Source organism: Eleutherodactylus coqui, chromosome 3 (genome assembly GCF_035609145.1).
Source record: "Eleutherodactylus coqui strain aEleCoq1 chromosome 3, aEleCoq1.hap1, whole genome shotgun sequence".
In the NCBI taxonomy this organism is placed as follows: Eukaryota; Metazoa; Chordata; class Amphibia; order Anura; family Eleutherodactylidae; genus Eleutherodactylus; species Eleutherodactylus coqui.
This window is the reverse complement of record NC_089839.1, coordinates 175166742-175189808: the sequence shown is the minus strand read 5'-3', so window position 1 is coordinate 175189808 and position 23067 is coordinate 175166742. Positions and strand designations below refer to the sequence as shown.

Sequence of the window (23067 nt, the reverse complement as noted above, 5' to 3'; positions counted from 1 at the left end):
AGAAAACAGTCATTGGTCCCCATACTAATCAGAGATCAGTTTTGGGTCCATAACAAGTTACTTTATCTCCTTGCACCTTTAAATGCAGTAATACCTGTTGTGGGATCTTGAAGCGGACGTATGAACAAAGTTTCAGCATTTGCTCCATTTCTTCAGCAGTGGACGGAATAAGGGGAATTCTTTGGTCATCGCCAGATTCCTTCAAGTCTCTCAGCTGTTTCAAGAATTTGCTGTCTGTGGGATGCTGCAAACCTGAACATGGAGAGATAAGGGTAATAAAGGGACAAAGTAATAGGTTTAGATAGTAGCAAGGAATAAAAAAAAGGAGTCGAGCATCCTCAGCAGTAAATGAATGGATATTTGGTACTATGGAGTCTGGAACGCCCTTGTGGTGGTGGGTATTTCCCAAAGTATGGCCCTCATTGTGGGGCTTCGGCACTGAAAGGGGTTGCCGTGTTGGTAATGAAGGTGTCAAAATGGAAAGACTACTGGGAATAATGTGCAACCCCGTAAAATAATGGATATACACAAGTTTACAGATTTATTATTGGACTTCATTTATTAGTGGTACCAGCATAAAAAGATGCGCTTCGAGGCAATATGCCTCTTCCTCAGTATTGCTAGGGGCACACTTTAAGTATGGGTGGGAAGAGCCTGGCTGTGTGTCTCAATGTAGGAGGTTAGTGACAATAATGGCCGACTGCCATGTGCAACAACAACTATTCTAGGTGAATGTTGCCCCACATGCTACAATGTCCCTAATGAGTTAATACATAGACCATTTTCTGCAGTTGTGGTGGCAATTCAGTGACTGTGGCTCAGTGTTTAGCACGGTTGCCTTGCACTGGGTTCCTAGGTTCAAATCTCACCAAGGACAATCTTTGGTGCAGATTCAAAGCAGATTTCACCCCTTTAATTGAATTCAAATTGAAGGGGTGAAATGGGCTGTAGAGCTGCAAAAAAAAAAAAATCAGCATAATACTATGTATTCATCAGAACTGTCACGGCTCTGCTTGTAATGGAAGCTATGACGTTAGTGTGAACAGAGACAAACACACCTGCCAATATAGACTTCTAATATTGTCAATGCATTTTACCTGCAGGACAAATGAGGGTCAAACTGGACATCTCAGAGGGATATTGGGAAGCATAAACTCCGGCGACACATCCGCCCATGGATGTACCAATGAGATGGAAAGGCTTCTTATTTAAATTTATGCTTTCAACGAACTGCCGGACAAACAAAAAGCAGAGAACATGACATTTAATACTTCCCTAATCTACATAATGAATGGGTGGAGAGACTTGCATTTATTGTACATATCAAGCAATGAATTTACGGGCTGTGTGCAGTTTTGCAAACATCATTTTATGGCTTCAACGCATTTAAAAATAGAAAAAGAAAAATGCAAATAATCCTGATTATGAATACCCTACGGTTTCCTGCATGCAGCGGCCATGTAGGCTGTGAAAGTATGGAATTATTTTATGCAGTAGTGTTGTGTGGATAACATTTGTGTTATGTGCATAGCAAGACAAACGTGTGCAAAAGACAAGTATTGTAGTTTCACTAACAGGATCCCAGACGCTGAGCATGCAGCTTTGTTATAATCAACCTTTGTAATGTTTTACTAAGAGAGAAGTGTCACGCATGTGGTAGGTCTTTGAATTGTTGATGGTGGGGGATACCACACTATATAACATTTTGCATTGGAACTATAAATCACTACCTGAAAATTTCTCATTGTTCTCTTCTGTGAAGCATCGAAAAATAATTAGGCATACCCGATTGATAAGGCTATGATACCCCTTGAGTATCACCTAAATTAAATGATTAGTTTAACAAGACTCGTGTCTCCAAGTACAGACTAAAAACAAACCATGTGCAGTCTGATCCAGTACTCATGTGGTGCGCTCTTCTATCTGCCCCCACTTCAGAAAGTAGATGGAGGGTAAGAATAAAGTTTATCACAGATTAGCAAGATCCTACTAGACAGGTAGTGTTACCATGCAGGGCGGCGCTGGGTCCCGCGGCCGGCGCGCGCCGCCTCGAGCCCGGCTTCGGCGTCCCGGAGCTGTGCTGTCAGGGATCTCCCGGCGGCGTGGAGCAGCCAGCGTGCAGCAGCGTGGAGCAGCCAGCGTGCTGCGGCGTGGGCGTGTCTGCCCGTAGGGTGCCGCCCGCTCTCATCCACCTCCCTTATGCAACAGGGGGAGAGTCGGCTCCTCCCACTCTCCGCCCCGGGGCGGAGGCTTTTAGTTAAAAGGCTGGCAGTGACCTGAACTCACTGCCAGTTATTGGTTCTGCTAGCCTCTAGTCAGGTCTATTCTAGTCTGTCCTAGTTGCTTGTCAGTTTCCTTTCGTTTGCCTGTGAGCTACACCTCCAGCCTTGATTCACCTAGTAGTTTTGTTGGTCTGTTTCACCTGCCTCTTCTGTCGGCACTCTGTCCCCTGTTAGTAGTTCCATCCAGGTAGTCGCCAGGTCCCTAGCCAGTGCAGGGACTGCCGCCCAGTTGTCCGCCTGGGGTTAGCCAGGGCCGAGGCAAGTAGGCAGGGACAGTGGGGTGCAGGAGATCAGGGCACCCCAACTGGCGCTCGGGGGGCAGAGTGCCGTAACAGGTAGGCAGATCCATTGCCCATGAGCCACGATCGGTGATATATCAAGTCAATTAGCATTTGTTCAAAAGGCCTTTTACACAGCACAAGGATTGACCAAGTAACAGCATGAAGAATAGTTTCCTATCTTCATAGTTTAGGTGTCTGTTTCCACGTTTCTCAAAAGCACATCCCACATTTATATGGAAAATGTGCTGCAGACAAGGTCTTTGGCCCATGTAAAAGGGCCTTAATATTACATCACCCTGACCTGTAGCAATACATAGCAGCAGTGCTCAATACAATAAATTAAAGGGGTTTCCGGGTGAAAGCTACTGATGACCTATGTTCAAAATAGGTCATCGATAATTAATTGCCTGAAACCCGCCGCTCAGGATCCCTGATGATCACCTGATCGCCAGTCTCGCTGTCAGTGCAGTGCGCTGGACATGTGTCATGGGGAACAAAAGTGGAAATGTCATAGCTTGCTTCACTCCCATTGAAATCAATCATAGCTGAAGCTGGCTATTACACTTCCAGCACTTTCACCTCCAACACTGGTGACAGATGCCGAAGGGTAATAGCCGCATCAGCTGCCATTGATTTCAATAAGACTGAAGCCAGCTATGGCATTTCCCCTGCCATCCCCTATGACACACGTCCAGCCTGCTGCATTGACAGTAAGCTACTCGATTAGCGGGTCCCTGGTGATTTACTATTAATGACTTAACAAGAGGAGAAGTCATGAATAGGTTTTTGCCCGGAAAAACCCTTTAACAGCCTTATTCACAAAGTGGAGTGCGATTTTGATCATTAAAAAACTGACCAATTTCACCGCACGTATATGTGCATTTTACATCTGTTTTTGGTCAGCGTTTGCATTTCTAACGTGCATGCTTTCACACGCATGTAAAAAAATTGAAGGTGGCCAATTCAACTCAGAAGGGTCATGAAAAAAAAGAATGCACTCTCATGCCATGCAGGTGAAAGCCATTATTTTTAAAGCACCCACTAACTTCAACAGGCAATTCTGCTATGAGAATTGCACCAGAATAGGACATGCTGTGATTTTTCACAAGGGCTATTGGTCTTGCCTTTCGCTATTTGCATGGACAGCTGTTTAATACTGTGACATATTCTCCATTCATTCCAGTACTACGGTTTTCGCCTTTTCTATGTACTCTGGTTTATCCGACTGTACGTTCTGCGTTACATGTGTTACAGAGATATTCGGATATTACATTGGACATTGAAAAGGGATTATTATATTTTTAAGTCATCATGATTTTGTCTTAGCTATTTGATTCCTTCTATTAAAGTGAAAAGATGAAGCAGATGGAATTTAATCATCTTACGCGCGGCATGACAGGGAAGATTTTAATCTCTAAAGAATTAGAGAGCAGTGGTGTATCTCTGAACGAGAGTGTGACATGTGGTTATCCGCAAGCGCAATCTATCAAAGTGCTATTAATGTGATTGTGTTCAGGCTTCTCCATCTGAATTTACATTTGTGAAATATGTTACGCAACATTTTGTATGGATGTCTAGTAGTATCTGTCAAGGTTGAACGAAGCTCAGGGGTTCAACTGTCCTCTGACGATACAGACTCCTTGTGCATTAGAATAGATGGATAAAGTTTCACAGTATACAGTGTATCAAAGATAAAACAAGACCAGTTTGTAAAAGGGAACCTGTAACATCCCTACAACACTATAAACTACATTCTGGTGCTGTTAGGGGATGTGACAAGCTTGTGGAAGCCCATCTGGGCAAAACATCGCTGTTATTTGTGATGGGAGAATAAATCATCTTTTTCTACTGCATCCCTATATGCTGTCAGTTTCATCTTGTTTATATGTTCATTTTCTTCCAGTCTGTGCATTGTTCCCGTCTCTGTGGTAAATCAGTCCTGTTCTGTGTGCCCTATGCTCAGTACATTGTCCTTGTATTCTGTCAGGGATAGTAAGCCCCGAGGTTCCAGTGCAAGGCCGTCCTTATTGGGACGATCACCCTGCTTGCAGGCAGGGGTCTTCCCATCTTCCAGAAAAACTAAGGGCACATTTCCTATCTGAGATTTCCTTGCAGTGGTACATCTGACCACTAGGGTCATCTGCCAGCCACACCAGGTCTGGTCCAAAAGCCAGGCTGGTTGGTGAGCACAGTGGGTCCACATTCAGAGCCCTAACAGGAGAGCACACGCATAGACTCTGAAAAGAGTCAGATTTCATGCCGCGTACAGACGCCAGAGGGGAACAGACGCCAGAGGGGAACACTGCTGGATCGAGGGAGCGGGCAAATATAAAAAAAATAAAAAAAAAATAAAAAAAACACACATCACCTGGATCCCTGTCACATCCCCCAACAGCACCAGAACTTAGTTAATAGTGTTGTAGAGAGGTGACTGGTTCCCTTTGATGCTAGGCACAAAAATGATGGTGTGGGTGAAGGTGACCATTATAAGCTCTTGCATATCATACTTCCATGCCAGTTCTACTTAAAACAATTTAAGGTGTTCTCCTCAAAAAATATTTAAATTAGGCTATTACAATTTCTTGCATGTTATACAACATTTTCCAGTTCTAATAAAATTACTCTGTTTATTTCTAATACTCTGTGCTAAAAGTGCTTGTCAAAGTTGTTGTTTTTTTCTTAGAACCTTGTCCCCCCCCCCCCCTCCACCCCAAAGTATGATTTATTAATACAGTGCCTCTGCGCCACGGCATTTGACAGATGGCGTTACCATTTCTTCTGGCCACAGGACATTCCATAAATCTGTCACATGGGCTTCTAGTGTAGAAGCTTTGGCAGATTTATGGGACATCACTTATGACGTCCCTGTCAGTTCTCCTATTGCCTGGAGCAGTCACATGGGTAAACAACCACATGCCCGCTACAGACAAAGAGTAAACAAAGCAACGGAGGATTTGGCAGCAGTAGCGCTGCAGAGGAGAGATGAGTATTTTAAATATCGTTATCACCACACACACACAGCCACCAATTTTATACTATATCCAAAACCCAATTTAAATAGAGAGATTCTGGCTTTCCATATTAGTGTCCTGATCTAACCTTAATGGCAACTTTTTTTTTTTTTTATAGTCACCCATCAAACCTCTTTTGACCTTCAGAATTGCATCAGTTTGTTGTAGATTGCACAAGGCGTCGACCTTGTTCTGTAGGGATATTGGACCCAGGATGTGCCAAGAAAACATTCCACACACCATTACTTCACCTCTGCCAGCCTAAACTATTGACACCTGGCAAGAAGGGTTCATCAATTCATGCTGCTTGCACCAAATTCTCACCCTCCCATCAGTATAGTGCAACAGAAATCTGGATTCATCTGACCAGTCTATATTTTTCACTGACAAGTGATCCACTTTTTGCGCTCCTTGGTCCAGTGGAATCTCTACTTTCTGTTTCCCTTAGACAACAATGGAGCTGGAACTGGTTGTCTGCTATCATAAGCAGTCTGTCTTAAGAAATGGCAAGTTGTGCGTTTGCATACATTAGTCAGAACACCAGCACAGTATTCAGTTACAATTTGAACATCCTCCTGTGACTCCTTTCATCTGTGAGTTTTTATGTCCACAGGATCCCTTTTTACTGGATGTTTTACTAGATGCTAGTCTATCAGGCCTCCTTGGAAGTCACTCAGATGCATTTTCCCATTCTAATTTAGATTCATACTGAAACGGATCCTCAGAAAACTTACTCACTTGATTTTATACTGCACTCCAGGATCACAGGGATAATTTGCATACAGGGAGGCTCCAATTGTGAAAGGTCTGGTGTTTCTAATAAAGCGACTTTCAATGTAATTTGTCAATCAGGTAAGAAAAGTACAGGAGAGACGGGATTTGGGTCTCTACCGCCTTTCTTTTCTACAATCAGTAATCTTGTTTTCAGTTGGTAATACAGCTCTAACATACAATATAGGGTCAGGACATAAATTATAATCTGTAATATACACCAGGAAATAGGGACACTGAGCCCCTACATTATACACAGTACATACCTGATGTATTCTCTTGACCTGACCAGCGAATGAGTAGTCATCTAGAGCGGAGCGTGTTGTACCCTCGTGTCCAGGCATGTCCACACAAATCAGGTGTAAGTTTTTAGGAAGGAACTGTAAAACAGAAGGATAACAAATCTGTAAGATTCAGACAAATATAGCATGGAGGGTTAGGATTGCTGATTTACTGCCTCAAGTCTGGCACCATACAGAAGAGCTGGTCGACCCTTCCAATATTACCAGGATCAGCCCACAATCTTAGGAGTACGAACAGTTACGCAATTTTATTCACATATTAAATTAGTGATGAAGTATGGGTTTCTGTTACTGTATTGTTGCAGCCATGGCTTATGTGCACATTTAATTTAACTGTTGGAAATGATGACTTGTGTCTTTTACATGGATTGTATTGGTGGGGGGTGGCTGCCCTCACATGGCATGCACTCCATTCACCAATTTTTCCCAGGTGACTTAATAAAAGTCTATAGCCAGGTATCAAGCTTTCCCCGAGTTCATTGGAGGCCCTTGGTTCAAAAAAATGTGTCTATTAGAGCTGGGTACCCATCCAATAAGGGTCACCTGTACATTACGCATGGGCCCATATGCTTTGATCAAAATATGCGCTCAGAACCTTGCTTTTACTGTAGGCAGGTTTCTGTTACTGTATTTGTTGTCGCCAGGGCTTACGGCAGTTTTAGATCAAATTAATTTGTTGGAAGCGCTGACTTTTGTTTTTTGAAGACAATCTACTGTATATACTCAAGTATTAGCCAACCCGACTATAAACCAAGTCAGTAAGTAAGTCAGTAAGTTTTAACACAAAAAAAAAAAAAAACTTAAAACTTTTTGACTCAAGTATAAGCATAGCTATACTCGAATATATACTAGTTAAAGAAAAAACGCAATACTCACCTCCCAGCCGGCGTCTGTGTACCTGGTGCTATGGTCTTCCCGGCGGTGCGGCAAGCTGCTTTAGACTTCTCCCCCCTGTCATCTCCCTGCTCGGCTTTGAATTCCCCAGCTGTCAGCGCTGTGTAAGTAAGCACTGTAATTGGATCGAGCACCAGCCAATCACAGCCGGTGCTCGATAAACCAATCACAGCCATTCTGCGATGTCATCCACTGAATGGCTGTAAATGATTGAGCGCTGGCTGTGATTGTCTGGCGCTCGATCCAATCACAGCGCTTACCGTGGGGGAATTCAAAGCTGAGCAGGGAGAATTCTCAAGCAGCTTGCCGCAACGCTGGGGAGACCATCACGCCGAGGACAGACGCAGACTGGGAGGTGAGTATTGCACGTTTTTTTCTTTTTTTTTTTTTCCTTTAACTCGTAAGCCAAGGGGGGCTTTTTCAGCATTAAAAAAATGTGCTGAAAAACTAGGCTTATACTCTAGTATATATGGTATGTGTATGTGGGACTGCCAACTGTCCTTTGACAGCAGCTGTTGGAGGGGGGGAAAAAATATAAAATAAAATTGGGTATATTGGACTTCAACATGCCTGATCCTTTGTTACCACTGGAGATAAGCTGCTGCAAGAGGTGCCTGGTAATGGCTTATTCTCCTGTATTTGAGCTAAGCTCCAGTGATTGGGCAGTGATAATCACTAAATTGAAGTCATAGACCGACATTCATCTTTTGGAAGAGGGCTGTTCGGTAAGGCTGCTTTCACATCTGCGGTGGGGATTCAGTTTTCCTGCTCCATTCAGGGAGCAAGAAATGGGAATACCTTGGCCGAATGGGTCCATCATATGACAGAACTGAACAGTGCCGGACGTACCCTATTGACTATAATGGGGCCTGTTCAGTTTCTGCTCAGCAGTCTATTGGAAGAAAAAGTGCTGCATGCAGCGCTATTTCTTCTGTTATTTTGTGCCAGATGTGCGATGGAACATCCAAGCGGAGGTTCCAACTCAGATGTGAAGCCACCCTAACTCCTATAGATTAAAATGGAGAGAAACACTGGTCAGCAAGTGGGATAATCTATAGAAATGCCATTAATGTCTCTGGCTCTTTGCAAGAACCTCCATGGATGACTAGTGAGACAAAATATAGAAGACAAAACAGGTATTACACCCACCTTGACTACGGCCAACCACATATCTTTATGAGCAGAGAACCCATGTAACATGAGGATAGATGGCTTAGGTCCTGGTCGTCCTCGGGATGTGTAGCAGAATTTGTAGTTCCCACAGATGACATACTTGACTTGCATCCCTAAGGCCCTGCGCCAGTACCTGCAACATAACCATATGGATTTTTACCATCATCATGACAGGGTCCGTATGCAGAGCAGGAACAAGGTCCGGAAGGTCTTTTTTTTTTTTTTTGAAGAACGTACGTGAAGAATAAGTTCTGCCTTAGTGCTGCCCAAAATACAGTGCCATATGGCACCTACATAATAACATCGTAGAGTTCCTGCAAAACTTTACCTTATGACTAGGGAGATCGGAGGAGAAAAGGGAAAAAGAAGTTTCTTCTGCACAACATTCTTTGATTATATAGTGTGTGCTTTTTTTACTGTTTACCTTAATTGACTGTTTTTAAGATACGAGGGGAACTTGCTAAAGCTTTTCGGCATGTTAAAAAGTGAAAAAAAAAATTCAATTAAATTTTTTTGAAACCAAAATAAATGTGTCGGAGGTGGAAGTGCCTAAAGTGTGATAGCCGGCTTCAACTTCCATTCATTTTAATGGTAGTGAAGCCCACTATGGCACTTCTCCTGACCCAATGAGAACGTCTGCTGCACTGACAATGAGCCGGGCGATCAGCTGATCGCTAGAGATCCCGAGGGACGGGTCCTTGGTGGTCCTCTTTTAATGATCTATTCTGAGGGTAGGAAAACCCCTTTAAGGAAAATGGCTGCAAGTTAAAGGTACTGTACCAAAATAGATTTTTATCACCTATCCACAGGATAGGTGATAGAAGACTAATGGGTGGGGGGTGGGGGTGGGGGGGGGTCTCACCTCTTTTGTCACTGTGGGCTCCCTACACCCAGCTGCAGTGACATGGAGATCGAATGGAATGGTGGTTGGATATGCACGGCGCCGCTCTATTCATTTTAATAGGGCTGACAGAATTAGCCCGTACAATACTATCTCCAGAATTGCCATTAAAAATGACTGGAGTGGCACCTTGCATGGGCGCCTGCCACTGTATTCAATCTCTCTCTTCACTGCGGGGGATATAAATGACCCAAATGTGAGAAGGAAAGGGGTAAAAGGCACCCTTGTTTTCAAGATCAGTAGTGAGAATAGTGAGCCTCTTACGGATAATTTGGTCTGTTTTGGTACAACCCCTTTAAACAGCTGATAGATAACGTGGTAGTCGTCTTACCAGTAGTAAATTTTAATGAGCGCAGCTGGCCAAAAGAAGAAAGACGTCACAAAAGCCAATATTGGGATAAGCAAGGTGCCCCCCGCAATGAGGAACATGTTCAGTACATCCAAGTCCATGATCCTTCTGGTCAGACCCTGCCAAAAAGAGAAAAAGAACAATTTTGAGTCCCAAGTGCACAGATCTCATGCAGAAAGAACATTTTACACAAACCTTCCCTTTAGGCTAGTGTGACACGGGTGTATTTTTGTGCATATTTGTGCACGCAATACGCAGAGAATAGAACCCATTGATTTCAATGAGTTTGTTCACATGCGCCTATTTCTCCTGGGCATTTTAGTCACGCAAGGAAAAAAAAAAAACGCAGCATGCTCCATTTTCCTTTGAATATGTGTAGCAAAAGGTTCCCTTAGAAGTCAATGGGAGGGAGAGGGGGACAAATGCACATGCAATACGCAAGGAGATGCGTGATACACTGCGTAATTCCTCTGGAACTCATTAGACCAATTATCCATTTCAATCGGTGCCAGGCACAAATGGACATGCCTTGCAGTTGCAAAAATACAGTCAAATGCGCCAATCCACGTGCAAAAAAAAAAGCATAGTTCATTTGTAAAAATGCTACACTCATGAGCGTGCAAATGCCAGCCTTAGCGGCAAAGAAATTCAGCAACAAGTTCCTGCAGAACGACCCACAGCCTTCCTATAATGTCACAGGACTTTAATATACAGCGACACAACGCAGGAACATGTTACCCTTACATCAGAAATGATGGTTTCACACCTGCGCCCGGGGTTCCGATTTCGTCCTCCATTTGGGGAGCAGGAAAGGGGAATCTTCACGGCCGAACGTTTAGTCTCTAGATGGAACGGAACTGTGCCGACTAGACCCCATTGACTATAATGGGGTCCGCCGCTTTCCACCCAGCTTTCCGGCTTTTGAACAGAAGGAAAAGTGCTGCATGCTAGGACTTTGAGCCAGATCTGCGATGGAACCTTCAGCCGGAGGTTACAACGTAGATGTAAACTGGCCTTAGACATCCTTCCTGCAGCCGAAGGGGAGAAAATCCAATAACTTTTAGGAAGGAGTCGCTTATTATGCAATCATCGGTTTTTACCCTCACTAACCTGTATGAGCTCACAGTAAGACTAATACCTCCATCATGGGCATCAATGTCATATACAATATATAAGGTGCAGCAATGCAAGGTATTGCAGAACTACAAGTAGCATACTGACCTGCAGTACACAGATATGCTATTGTATAATACTGATTAGAGCCAACCACACTCCATGCATTCTATACATGCCATTACATAAGCCTCAGATGTGATCCGATGCATGAAGAACTCAACACACTGTCTATACGTCTTTAAGAGGAGCTAAGCAGCGATTATGACGATTGCTCGTCAGCCTGCGATCCGGCACATAGACCTCGGTGATGTATCCAGGCCATGTATACAGCTCTTGCCGCAGTCAGTCTCCATCCGTCAGCAGTTTTCTCCTTGCGATCAGCATTATCCAGGATAGCGGAGCTGCAGATCTCACAGCCATACAATGTAACTGAAGCCCACACCAATCATCTGCTCTTCTTCTGAGATTCCCCCCCGGGGCATCATGATCGCCCTTCTGTGAAAGAACTTACAATAACGCCGCCGCTATGGATGTGAACGCAGCGAGGACATGTTCCACTCAGTCCGACTACATCAACCTCTGATCCTCTCACCTGCTCAACCTTTGATCGCTATATAACCGCGATGGCAGAAAGATCAACGCTAAAGAAATAGTATTAACCCCTTTATTGCAGGAATGAATAGTAACTCTTATACAAGGACCGTCAGCCACAACAGGAATCCACAGCGCCAGGCAATTTGGATACGCTAAAAATTAACCATCATCTGATCGTCCATAAAATCTGATAATCTGGAAGTTGTCTGCAGAAAAGTGGTGCAATGGGACATTTCTCTGATTACAAAACAAAGTTGTAGCAGCGTATATAGCGTCACCATTTTTAAGCTTTCTTTCTGAAGATTCTCTACCATAGGGCTCCTTCAGACGAGCGTACGCGGAAATGCGCAGAACTCAGTGCAACGTATTTGTGCTATGAAAAAGCTGATATGTGCGCGTGTCTGCGCAATATACTATACTGTTTTGTGCATGCAGGGCCTGTTCATATAGGCACGCAATACCTCCCTGTCCTTATTTAAAAGACAAGTTAGCCTAGTGACCTGCAAATGTGTTCTTTTCTTTGCAGTTTTGCACTGTATTTCATGCATCCCCTAGCATATTGTGTGCGCATTTGTACCCCCCACCCCCAAAGACTTCTATAGTGCCCAGATGCATACAAAATAGAGCACTTACAAGCTTTCTATACATATCCAATAATGCAGAAAAAGTGATAATCCGGCAGCTACCTGGTTCTGTTGGGTTATATTCATGTTGCACATTCGCCAGGAAGCCTGCAGAGCATATGTCAAATGTATTTGTAGGTCCCTATACAACACGGTGTACTTTTTTTTTTAGAAGCCCTAAGCACTGATTCACATGGGCAGATGCGATTTTGGTCTGTGACAAGCGCGCGGTTATCACTGCGTGTATATGCGCCACGTTGCATGTGTTTTGGATGCATGTACACATTTTTTACATCTATAATGCATGCACGCAAGAAAAAAAAAAATTCAAGGAGGCCCAATAAATGTCCCTTTTTTCCATTCACCATCTCCTGGCAACATGTGTAAAAAGACAGTGAATACACAAGTAACTGCATGTTTGCTGTTTTTTTTAACGTGATCCCATTGACTTTATTGGGCGAGTTTGATCCATAAATACTAAAGAAAAATAGAATATGCAGCGATTTTTTTTTTCCCAGCACAAAAAAAACAAACCACATGCCTAAATACTCCGATGCAACAGCCATAATAAATATGGACAGAAAATACGCTGGTGTAAATGGGCACTAAGGTGGTCCAGGTACTGGTGGAACATGAGTGGCAGGGAAAGAGTGAATGGATTTTTTTTTTTTTTAAACACAGACTGGCGAGTAGCGATGAGAGACTCGTGGAAAAATCAGTTTGTTTCAAAATCTGGTTGATTTCACAAAAATCATTATGAATCGGGATGGCAGATTCTGACTTCCATTAAATTCAATGGGTTCACCAATTTGCCCTACAGAAGGTCCCCAATGCAGCCGAAGCCCCCCAAAATGCATTAAAATACAGCCACACATCTGGGGAAAACCGTGCTCCTCACGAAAACATGGTACAGTTGTGTAGGGGGGGGGGGGTCACTTATAGCACAGGGGTGTCACTCAAAACAAAAGAAGGCCGACATAGGTCTCCTAGATCAAAACATACGCCAAGGAAGACACCAAGAATAGTGCTTGTCTTAAAAGTAATGTTGCAAATTTTTCAAGAACAAATTCTACCAGGTGAACAGAACAGCCAAGCACGGACCGGCTCCAAAGAACAGCTATAGAGCTACCTAAAATCTCGCTACACAAGACAGTATGTGAGCTGCGTGTTTTAAAATCAATGTCATAAAGTTTGCAAAAGAGAAATTCTACCAGGTGAACAGAACAGCCAAACACGGACCTTCCCAAGGAAGAGCTGTAAAGTTCCAGATGTTTCTTGTGTTCTAGAAAATTTGTTTTGGGAGTAGGAGAAAGGAGAAGAAGAGCAGGGTGAAGGGCTGCCTCCTTGTCACACATGACTTTCTGACTTCAGACTGTGTGGGGTCAACACATCTTCCCTAGACATATGAGTTTTAGGACAGCTCTTAAAGGTACATAGAGGTTTTGAAGGGGAATGGGGTGTGAAGTGGGGACAGACACAGATGAAGTCTGGTGGTACCATAAAATGTAAACCACCACTTTCAGCTTTACGCCCCACATGCAGGACATTGACCCAATGTGCTGTTAAGGATATCTAACGCCACTGCCCATGTTTTCTGGACCACCTATCCGTACCCCTACCACTGACAGCATTCTGCAAAGCCAGAGACATGTTATCAACTTCATGGTGGTGCAGGACGGGGACAACTTTTTTGATAAAGAAATGACGACTGGGCATCTGATACTGTGGGTTAGTACAGAGCATCTTGTTGTGGAAGGTCTCTGTGTCCTCTAGCCTAAAAGGCAGCATTTCCATTGCAAGCAGCAGTGAGTTCAGGCTCTGTGTTCTTGGATGGTTGGGGTGGTATTCTATTAACATTCCCATTAGGGGATGGAGGGCTGGCTGCTGACCTGGGACACACTGGAATACTGGGTAAATGTGGATGACAGGAAAGTTGGAGGCTCAACTACTGCTCTCCATTTCCCTCACCTGGTTCTGAAGCCTGCAGCCCGATCATCAATTGCAGAGAAGAAGCCTGAAGAAGGCGTGCTATTGCCCCTACAGAATACTTCTTCTCTGTGCTCAGAAACTACTGTATTGAACAGGGGAGGAGATGAAGGAAAAGGTAACTACAGCAGTGGAAGAGCACGATGAGGCTGACTACTTGTGAATAACTGTACATACAGATAACTGTCACTAGCTCCGCCTATTATACTGTTCAGCTCAGAATGTGCAGAGGTCTAAATCAAAATACTAATGACCACCTGTCCGTCCGTGAGTAAGTTACATGCTCTGCCCCTGATCACATGATGATGATGTCATCAAAGATCCTTCAGCCTGAGAAAGTGAGGGGAGGAGCATGATGGTGACATCACCACAGGTCCTTCGTCCTGAGTGCTGTGCTGCTTGTGATCCCTGTTGTATGGGATGAAGAATGTATGTAGCAGAGCTATGAGGTACTGTGTGGGTGTGACATGCATGTAGCGGAGCTGTGTGGCGCATTGTCCCACCAGAAACACTGGTACTATAATTTACTAATACATATAATGCAAGTTACACTGAATCTTTCTCCATAAAACTATATATCAGTCTGCTCAGCTTCTCCTGTTCTATAACATCATGCCTGCAGTTTGGACCGCATGTTCGAGATGACAAACTCCCTTTAATGACACAAGACATACAGTTATTTAATGGAGGTTCGCAGTTTGTACAAATGACACCTGCCAGCAACAGCGTGAAAACCTGTGTGCCTCCATACAGTCTGTGTATATGGCTCCATCATACACATGAGACCTGAGAAATAAAAAGCATGGCGAGACTGTTAGCTCTGTTACTCACCTTTAACCATTTCCTTTAAAGGCAATATATAAAATACCCATATGGTGATATATACAAAGTGGCTTATCTTCTTTACAAAACATTATGGCCTTTCATGCCTTGTGCTACTTTTGTATACTTTTCCCCATTTGTGCAAAGCAGTGATCTCTGCTCTTAACTTTTCTCGACTTATGCCGCCTGCAGACGGCCGAGTCAGATTCGGCTGCGAGAATTTTTGCAGCGGGACCCGTCCCACGCCCTTGCAGGGACCAGCGCGTACTCACCTGCTTCTGCGGCTCCGGCTGTTTGATGTGCCGGCTGCCGGGCAGCCGGCGCATGCGCAGACCGAAGCCGGCGGCCGGGGAGTGACGTTTCTATGTGGGGCTCTGCGAGACCCGCACAGAAATAGAGCATGCCGCGATTTGTCTGCCGCGCGAGATTTCCCGCGGACAAATCGCGGCCGTCTGCATAGGATTGCGTTTGTTAACGCAATCCTATGGCAGCTTCCATGGGCAGAAATTCTGCGGGAAATTTCCGCCCGTGTGCAGGAGGCTTTAGGCTGTTATTACATTGCAGCGTTTTTTTCTGCGTATAAAAGCACTTTGAAAAAAAGCACGTAAAAACACATGTTTTGCCTTTTTAATCAATGTTAATACCACACAACCCCTTTAACAAAGTTTTTTTTTTTTTTTTAAAGGCTGGACAGGTGAGAAAAATAATAATTAAAAAAAAAAGACAATATACTCACCTATCTTTAGCCCCCAGGACCCAACTCAGCTACTCTTGCTGCCACGTCCTACTCTCAGTCCACGGCCAGCTGCCAGAGCTCCTGGCATCATGGCACCCAGGATGTAAGCACCAATGCCAAAAGTATGTTTGGAGACACTGTGGCCACTGATTGGCCACAGCCACCTGACTTTTGGTGGCTGTCCACAGACAGAGAGAAGGACGGGCAGTCAGAGCGGCTTAGCTGGATCCTAAATACAGGTGATTATACTGAGATAGTCTTTCTAACACGCAGTCAAACATCATTTAACAAAGACCTAGGTATCTGATGTGTTTTATCTCAAACACACCTGATGCAACTAATGATGCCCTTGATTAGCTTCATCAGGTGTTCTTGGGACAAAAGCTTATTTGCAAATATGTGTCTTTAGGGCTCCCACACACTTGCGTTTGCGTTTTTTGTTAACACGATTATCAATGGGACTTTCTAATGTTAAAAATGCAACGCAACTTGCGTTTTTGGTGCATCGCATTGCGTTTTTAACATTAGAAAGTCCCATTGACAATCGTGTTAACAAAAAACGCAAACGCAAGTGTGTGGGAGCCCTTAGGAGGGATTCTATTGAGGGGTTTGAATAATTCTGAAACTGTAGACACCGCTTTCTATATGAGGCTGCTATTACACGAGCATAAGCGCTCACGTTTGATTGTCAGGCTCAACTTGCAAGCACAGGTGCTATTACACAAGCATCAACAGTGTTTATAATAGCATGCGTAAGGGCTTATTCCCACAGCCATATTGAGTATTTCTCCTCCTATTTAGGCCTGTTTCACACGGGCTATAAAATGTGACATGGCTACAAAATGCGTGTATGTGAAGCCCATGGTTTCCAATGGGTTCTTTCAGGCTACAAAACCTCTCATATGAAAGAACCCATTGGAAACCCTGAGCTTCACCTACATGCGTTTTGTAGTGATGTCGCATCGCTGCAAAATTGTGCAATTTTGTAGCCCGTGTGAAACAGGCCTTAGGCTACTTTACACTGACATTTTAAAAGTTGCACGTGAGATTCTTGGGTGCAACTCGCGGCGGGATGGCACTTGGCCATCCCATGTGTGTGCTGTCCGACGTGCTGAACAGCACACATTGACAGTGCCAGGAAACATTCAGAGTAAAAAAAAAAGCCTGTGTGCATACACCCATTCCAATGAATGGGTCCAATTTCCATCCAATTTTCTGCCTGATTTTTAGTCCAAAAAAAAAAAAATGGACAGAAAAAACATCCGTGAGCAAGTAGCCTTATGTGTGTAAAAGCACCACAGCAAATTCTTGCATATCTACTGTGTATCTAGCACACCCATTGATTTCCATGGGCTACTTTGTTGCATAAAATTGCATGAACACCACACAGCTATGAATAAACTCATTAAAAACAATGGGTGTGATTCACTGCGTGCAAGCACTAGTGGCAGTCACTAGCATTCACGTTTTCCCTGCCAATGGCTGAGCTACACCTGTAACTGCATTTACAGCCTGGCAGTTAGCACTATTACACAAGTGTTAACGGCTTGCTGGTGCAGTCTGGCAATTGTCGGGAGAACACAAGAGCTAGTGGCTACCGCTTGTGCTTTTTCCTCACAAGAACATTGCTGCTGCTGCTTGCGATTTTCTTGCGCGAAAGTCAATGGGACATTTTAATGCTAAAGTAGCATTGTATCGCACCAAAAAGAGCAAGTTCGTGGTTTGCAGTGCAATAAAAAGGAGGCTACGTAGGGAGACATAGGAGATACAGATCAATATAAATAAAAATTGCAAATCGCAGAAAGATGGGGCATGCCAAGATTTTTTTCTCTCGCAACATCGCATGACTGAAAACACTGCAAATGTGAAGAAAACCATTGATTTCAAAATTCTGTGTTTTTACTTCTTCTCACATTGCGCAATTTTATCGCCCGTGTGAAACCACACTCAGGCTGGATACATATGCGAGATTTGTGCATTGCGAGAGGCACAAATAGAGCATGAATATGTATGAACTCCATGGGATCATACACATGAGTGATTTTTTTCCCCCCACATTGCATTGCACCGTGATGTGGGGAAGGAAGAAAAAAGTGAATAAAATCGCAGCATGTCCTATCTTCGGGCGTGCATCGCCTCACCCATTATTTTCAATGGGGCTGACTTCAGTATCGCACTGCATGCTAGGTGCACAGGAGTCCAATGCGAGGTCTGGTACTATTGTACCTTGACGCCACCGGAAGCTAGGGGTTTGACAGGGGTTGCATGGAGGAACGCACCTCTCGCACCCCTAGCTCCCGATTAGCTGCATTCTCTAAGGTCCTAGCAGTGTCTATATGGATGTTTGCCGGGGTTGGAGGGTTTGGGTCGGTTTTCCTGTTAGGCTTACATTTTATGTAAGCCTAACAGGAAAAGTAACCCTAACCATCCAGCCCAGGCAAACATCTATACAGATGCTGCTGTTAGGAACTGTGCCTCTCCTTCCACCACTGGCTCTCCTCCTGCTGCCGCTGCAACATCTTTCAGTGTGGCCACTGTCGTGCCCCACGGACTGCACTCTCCTACAGCCGCTGCTGCCGCCCACGGTACCAGTCTCGCTACTGTCTCAGAACGCCACCTGGGGGATTAAACGCACCCCTAGCTAATCCGCAGCTGGGGATGTTACAAAATTTCAAGACAGCTGCATTATATCGCCACCCCTAACTTCCGGTGGCAGCATAATACAAAAGTACTGCGAGGTCTCCCCATTGGAAAAAGTGGGAGATACTCCGGAGGATCTCTACTTACTCGAAGTGATGCAAGGCAGTTTTGATATAAAAACGTCTCGCATCCATGGGGAAATCGCATGTGAATCACAGCCAGATAGTGCACTCGCCCGTGTAAAGGTAGTTGAGGGTGGGTTCATACAGCTGTATTTATCCTGTATATTACACGTATAAAATTGTGTGCGGAATATGCAGTGAATAGAACGTATTGATTTCTATGAGTTCATTTACATGACCGTAATTTTTCATGCGATCGAGTGAAAACGTTCTCGACATGTTTGATCTTCTGTGCATCTGCTTGCGTAAATGCGCACAACATATGCAGAAAATCTGTGTATTCGCTTGCGCATAAAATACACAAAATCAATGTGATTTTATGCAAAAATTGTGTGCGTACGCAAACACGCAGTGTGCGTGCTTACACAAAAAAAAAAAAAAACAGGCAAAGTTCACTGACATAAGTGCATTTCAGCAGGGCAAATATGCTGCATATTTGCACCAGAAATGCACTTCCGCCTGTGTGAATGACCCCTTAGACTATTACACGGCAGCGCCCCCCCCCCCCCCCCCCCCTGTAGCAGCCAAGGAGACCTTTGAAACAAGATGGAATCACGGCACGGGATGCAGCCGAATCCGTAGGGCGAACTGCAGATTTTGATGTGGAACTGCAATACATCCTGAGGCCTATTCTGTCCCCTTTTGAAAAGGTCCCATAGGGCTCACACGGGCATATGTCATATGTGTAATAGGTGCCGCTAAAAGCCCATTGCTTTCTATTAAGCCATTCACACTTGCAGGGATTTAACATTTGCAGCAAACATGCATGTATTTGCTATGTATGGCGTATTTTACATGCGCATGGTTAAGGGGTTCAGTTTCCCTGCTCCATCATGGGAGCAGGAGAGGGGAATCCCCTGACCGAACAGATCCGTCTTAAGATAGAACCGAACAGCGCAAAATGGACCTCATTGACTCATTTTACTTTGTGCCAGATCTGCAACAGAACCTCCGAATGAATGTGAAAGCGGCCTTAGGCCTCATGTCCACTAGCTAAATGGAATTGCGGAATCCACAGCAGATTTTGTCCATAGGAAATCATTGGCCATCCGCGGTCCATTAAATTGATTTTTGCACCCGCGGATGGCATTTTAAAAGAATTGCGCTTTTCACGCGCAGGAGAAAAAACACGGCATGCTCCATTCTGCTGCGGATTCCGCGCGGATCGGCAACATTGCTATCACATTGATAGCAATGTGTGCGGATATCTGCATGCAAAAAAAATGCCATTTAAAGCAAATCCGTGCGGCGGATTCTGCGCAGATTGTATTTTTCTAGTGGACATGAGGCCTTAGTGATCCTCATGAGGGGCTAATAACAACAATTAATAGATACATGATATAAACACAACAGAAAATATATAATAAACTAGAATATGTAATAAACACAGCAGAACTATTTGTGGGTTCCTCAGTTCCATCAGTCCAATTGACCCATTAATGTGCCATAATTTTGCCATTTTAGACAATGAAGGATAATTTAGGGACTGATTTTTAAATGGGGCACCTACAAGAACAGGAAAAATTAAATAAAGGGGGGGGGGTCTGTAAATTACCCAATATTCATTGAATAGTTGCACCGAAAAAAATAATAATTTCACTTTATTTTTGATCACCAATGGCAACGGCTTAAAGTGCTCGACTGGCTCATTATACCGATATAATGGACAGGAAGCTAGATCTATGGTAAGACAGCAGGGTGGAAGCAACAGCCAGATGGCAGAGGATGCACACCGTGCAATAGTGGCATCCAGCAGGACAATGCCAGCGGTCACACATGGCACGGGATGACACAGCGGAGGATGAGCGGCGGTGACAGTGTGACACTGACATGATACAAAGTAACACAATGCTACAGTCCTGCTGCAGGCGCGGGGTGCCGGCCGACAGGGGGTACAGCTACCTACCGGCCCCTGGCTCCAGAGGATCCGCCGGTTGGTCCCGGGATCTCACTGCGGGAGCAGACCCGGAACTGCTGCACTCTCATTAAAGGCGATAGATCAAAGAGCAGGAGCGGAGAGTGCGCCGACGGAAATTCCCACTGAGCGCCGCTAGATGGCAGAGGACGCCGCACAGCGCTGCATGGAGCAGCCACTATGTACTATCGGTATATAGCGTGTAGCACTGACCGGACACCCTATGCACTATAAGATCACGCTGTCATTAAAACATGTTAACACTTTAGTCGCTGCATGGGATTCCTGATTCTTGCAGAAACTGATGTAGCAGAGTCGAGTCGGTCATGTAACTATTAGGTATTGCATCTTTTTGTATAGAGACAACTAGACTCCTCAACATTGGAATTGCAACACCAAAAGTCATAGAATTATGGAAATCATAGGATCCATAGACATGTTAACAATATGCAAGTGATGAAAAAATGGGAATAAAATATTCAAAAAATAGGACCTGCACTATTTTGCGCACACCAAAGAGCCCCAGATGTACACTCAGGTATGTGCAAAACGCTACAAATACCCCAAAACACTGGCACCTCATTATGCTTAATAGCCATTTAAATCAGAGTGGGGTGATTTCCCTCCCCCCATGTGAACTAGTGGTGCTTGGACAAATACACACAATATTGTGCCCAGGCAAGCGGGCAAAATACACTTGTTCATTGCGCAAAAAAGTTACACAGGAGTTTCTGGAATACACTTGTCTAAAGGAGCCCTTAAGGTAGTTTCACACAACTGAGCGCAATATCAGTCCCTGAAACTTGGCCAAATATCGCGCTCGGGCACGTGCAATGTCTCCGAGGATGCAAGGTGTCTTTGTGTCAAAAATGCCTGTCACTTTAGTACAGTTGGGATCTCTGTATCTTGAGTTTAGATACAGTTTTTCTGCACCTTGCATGCTGTGCGATGTGTTTTCCAGCCCCATTGCAAACAATGTGCCAGGCAATCCGAGGGAACGCTCAAAGATGGGGCATGCCGCGATTTTTTCACGCATCATGATGCAGAAAAAAAATTAATTATGTTTATAACCCCATTCAAAAGAAGGCGCTTCATATTCATGCGAGATGTATGCGCCTTACAACTCACGAATCTTGTGAGTTTTTCTTGTGTGAACGCACCCTTAGGGCTCACACCCACTGGCGTTTTTTTCTCCACTGTGCTACGAGAGTAAAGGAAAAGTTTCGCAGCGCAGTGCGAGAAAAAAAACGGCATCACGCCGGGATATCGCCAGTCTTTTCAATGGGGCAGCGGCAGCAGCGCTAGAAATGGAGAATGCCGCGGACTTCTTACACAGCTGTGACAGCTGTGGCAGGAGTTTCCTTCATACCAGTGGGGACTGCGGGGATAAAGGAATCCTCTGCCACAGCTGTCACAGCTGTGGCAGAAGTCCGCAGCATTCTCCCTATGTTTTCAATGGGGCTAGCGCTGCTACCGCTGGCCCCATTGAAAGCACTAGCGATATGCCGGTTCTATTTCAGCGTCTTTCTTGCACTGCGAGGCGAGAGTTTTCCCGTGCTCTCGCAGCGCAAGAAAGAAAATGTCGCCAGTGGGTGTCCACCCTTAGAGAAATATAATGGGAGCTTATGAAGAGCTAGCTATTGAAGAAGAAGGAAGGCATATACTGTTCTTGCACAGGGGCCCTCTCCTGGAAAAGGACATTAGCATTGCAGCTCCTCTCCTATTAATAACTGTTTTCAGAGGATCCACAGGCTTCAGTTATTCTCGGGGAAACCAGATACAGTGAAAATCCCGGTGTTTGAGAAGACCATCCCAACAGAAAACCTCTTTTCAATGCAATTTTGGGGTGTTCATCTCAAAGAGGTTTCATTATAATTTTTTTACCGGGAAGCTCCCCTTATAAGCTAATTAGTAATTATTGAATTTATTATAGGAAACTTCATTGTCAGCAAAATTTGTGAGCATCCCCAGCGGAACAGACGCAGAAAGGAAAAGACAAACCTGCCATTGGATTTAGAGGAGCCACTTGGCACGGACCACGGGCAGTGGAAGGAATGAACTCATCAGACTGTGGCATGAGAAGGACTTGCTCTTTGTACAGTGGGTGCTGGTACTATTCCCAAGGGGTGCTGTGGGCAGTGCAACCTGTTCTACCACATCATGTGCTGGGACCTATAATTAACGCAAACTTTATAAAGCAGGTTATGCAAAAAACTGGCTAACAAACTGTGCTGAACCAAATAGCAAGAGGCTCTGTACAATCTGCTTACCACCAGCAAATCTGAAACCAAACGTCTTCTATCAGTACTGTTATTTTTCACACCTTATATCCATTGGGTATAAAGTTTTCTGAGCAAATACTATAGATGACTTATCTTCAGGATAGGTCATCAATAGTCAATTGGCTGGGGTCCACTGCTCAGGATCCTAGCTGATCGGGCACCAGTTGTCAGCACCACAACATACAGGGGTACGGAGCGGAAGCAGAT

At 44.5% G+C, this 23067-nt stretch overlaps 1 protein-coding gene across 1 annotated transcript in view; it reads right to left on the bottom strand.

The window, feature by feature from the left end:
* Window positions 1-20687, bottom strand: part of ABHD6 (abhydrolase domain containing 6, acylglycerol lipase) — a 34103-nt gene extending 13416 nt beyond the window's left edge. The window contains exons 1-6 of the mRNA XM_066596592.1: window positions 20570-20687; window positions 9947-10083; window positions 8691-8847; window positions 6612-6725; window positions 1098-1230; window positions 95-252 (exon numbers count right to left, since the gene is read on the bottom strand). Coding sequence (XP_066452689.1) covers window positions 95-252; window positions 1098-1230; window positions 6612-6725; window positions 8691-8847; window positions 9947-10065 — 681 coding nt within the window. The 5' untranslated portion in view covers window positions 10066-10083; window positions 20570-20687. The remainder of the gene's footprint in view (window positions 1-94; window positions 253-1097; window positions 1231-6611; window positions 6726-8690; window positions 8848-9946; window positions 10084-20569) is intronic.
* Between the last annotated feature and the right edge of the window lie 2380 nt (window positions 20688-23067).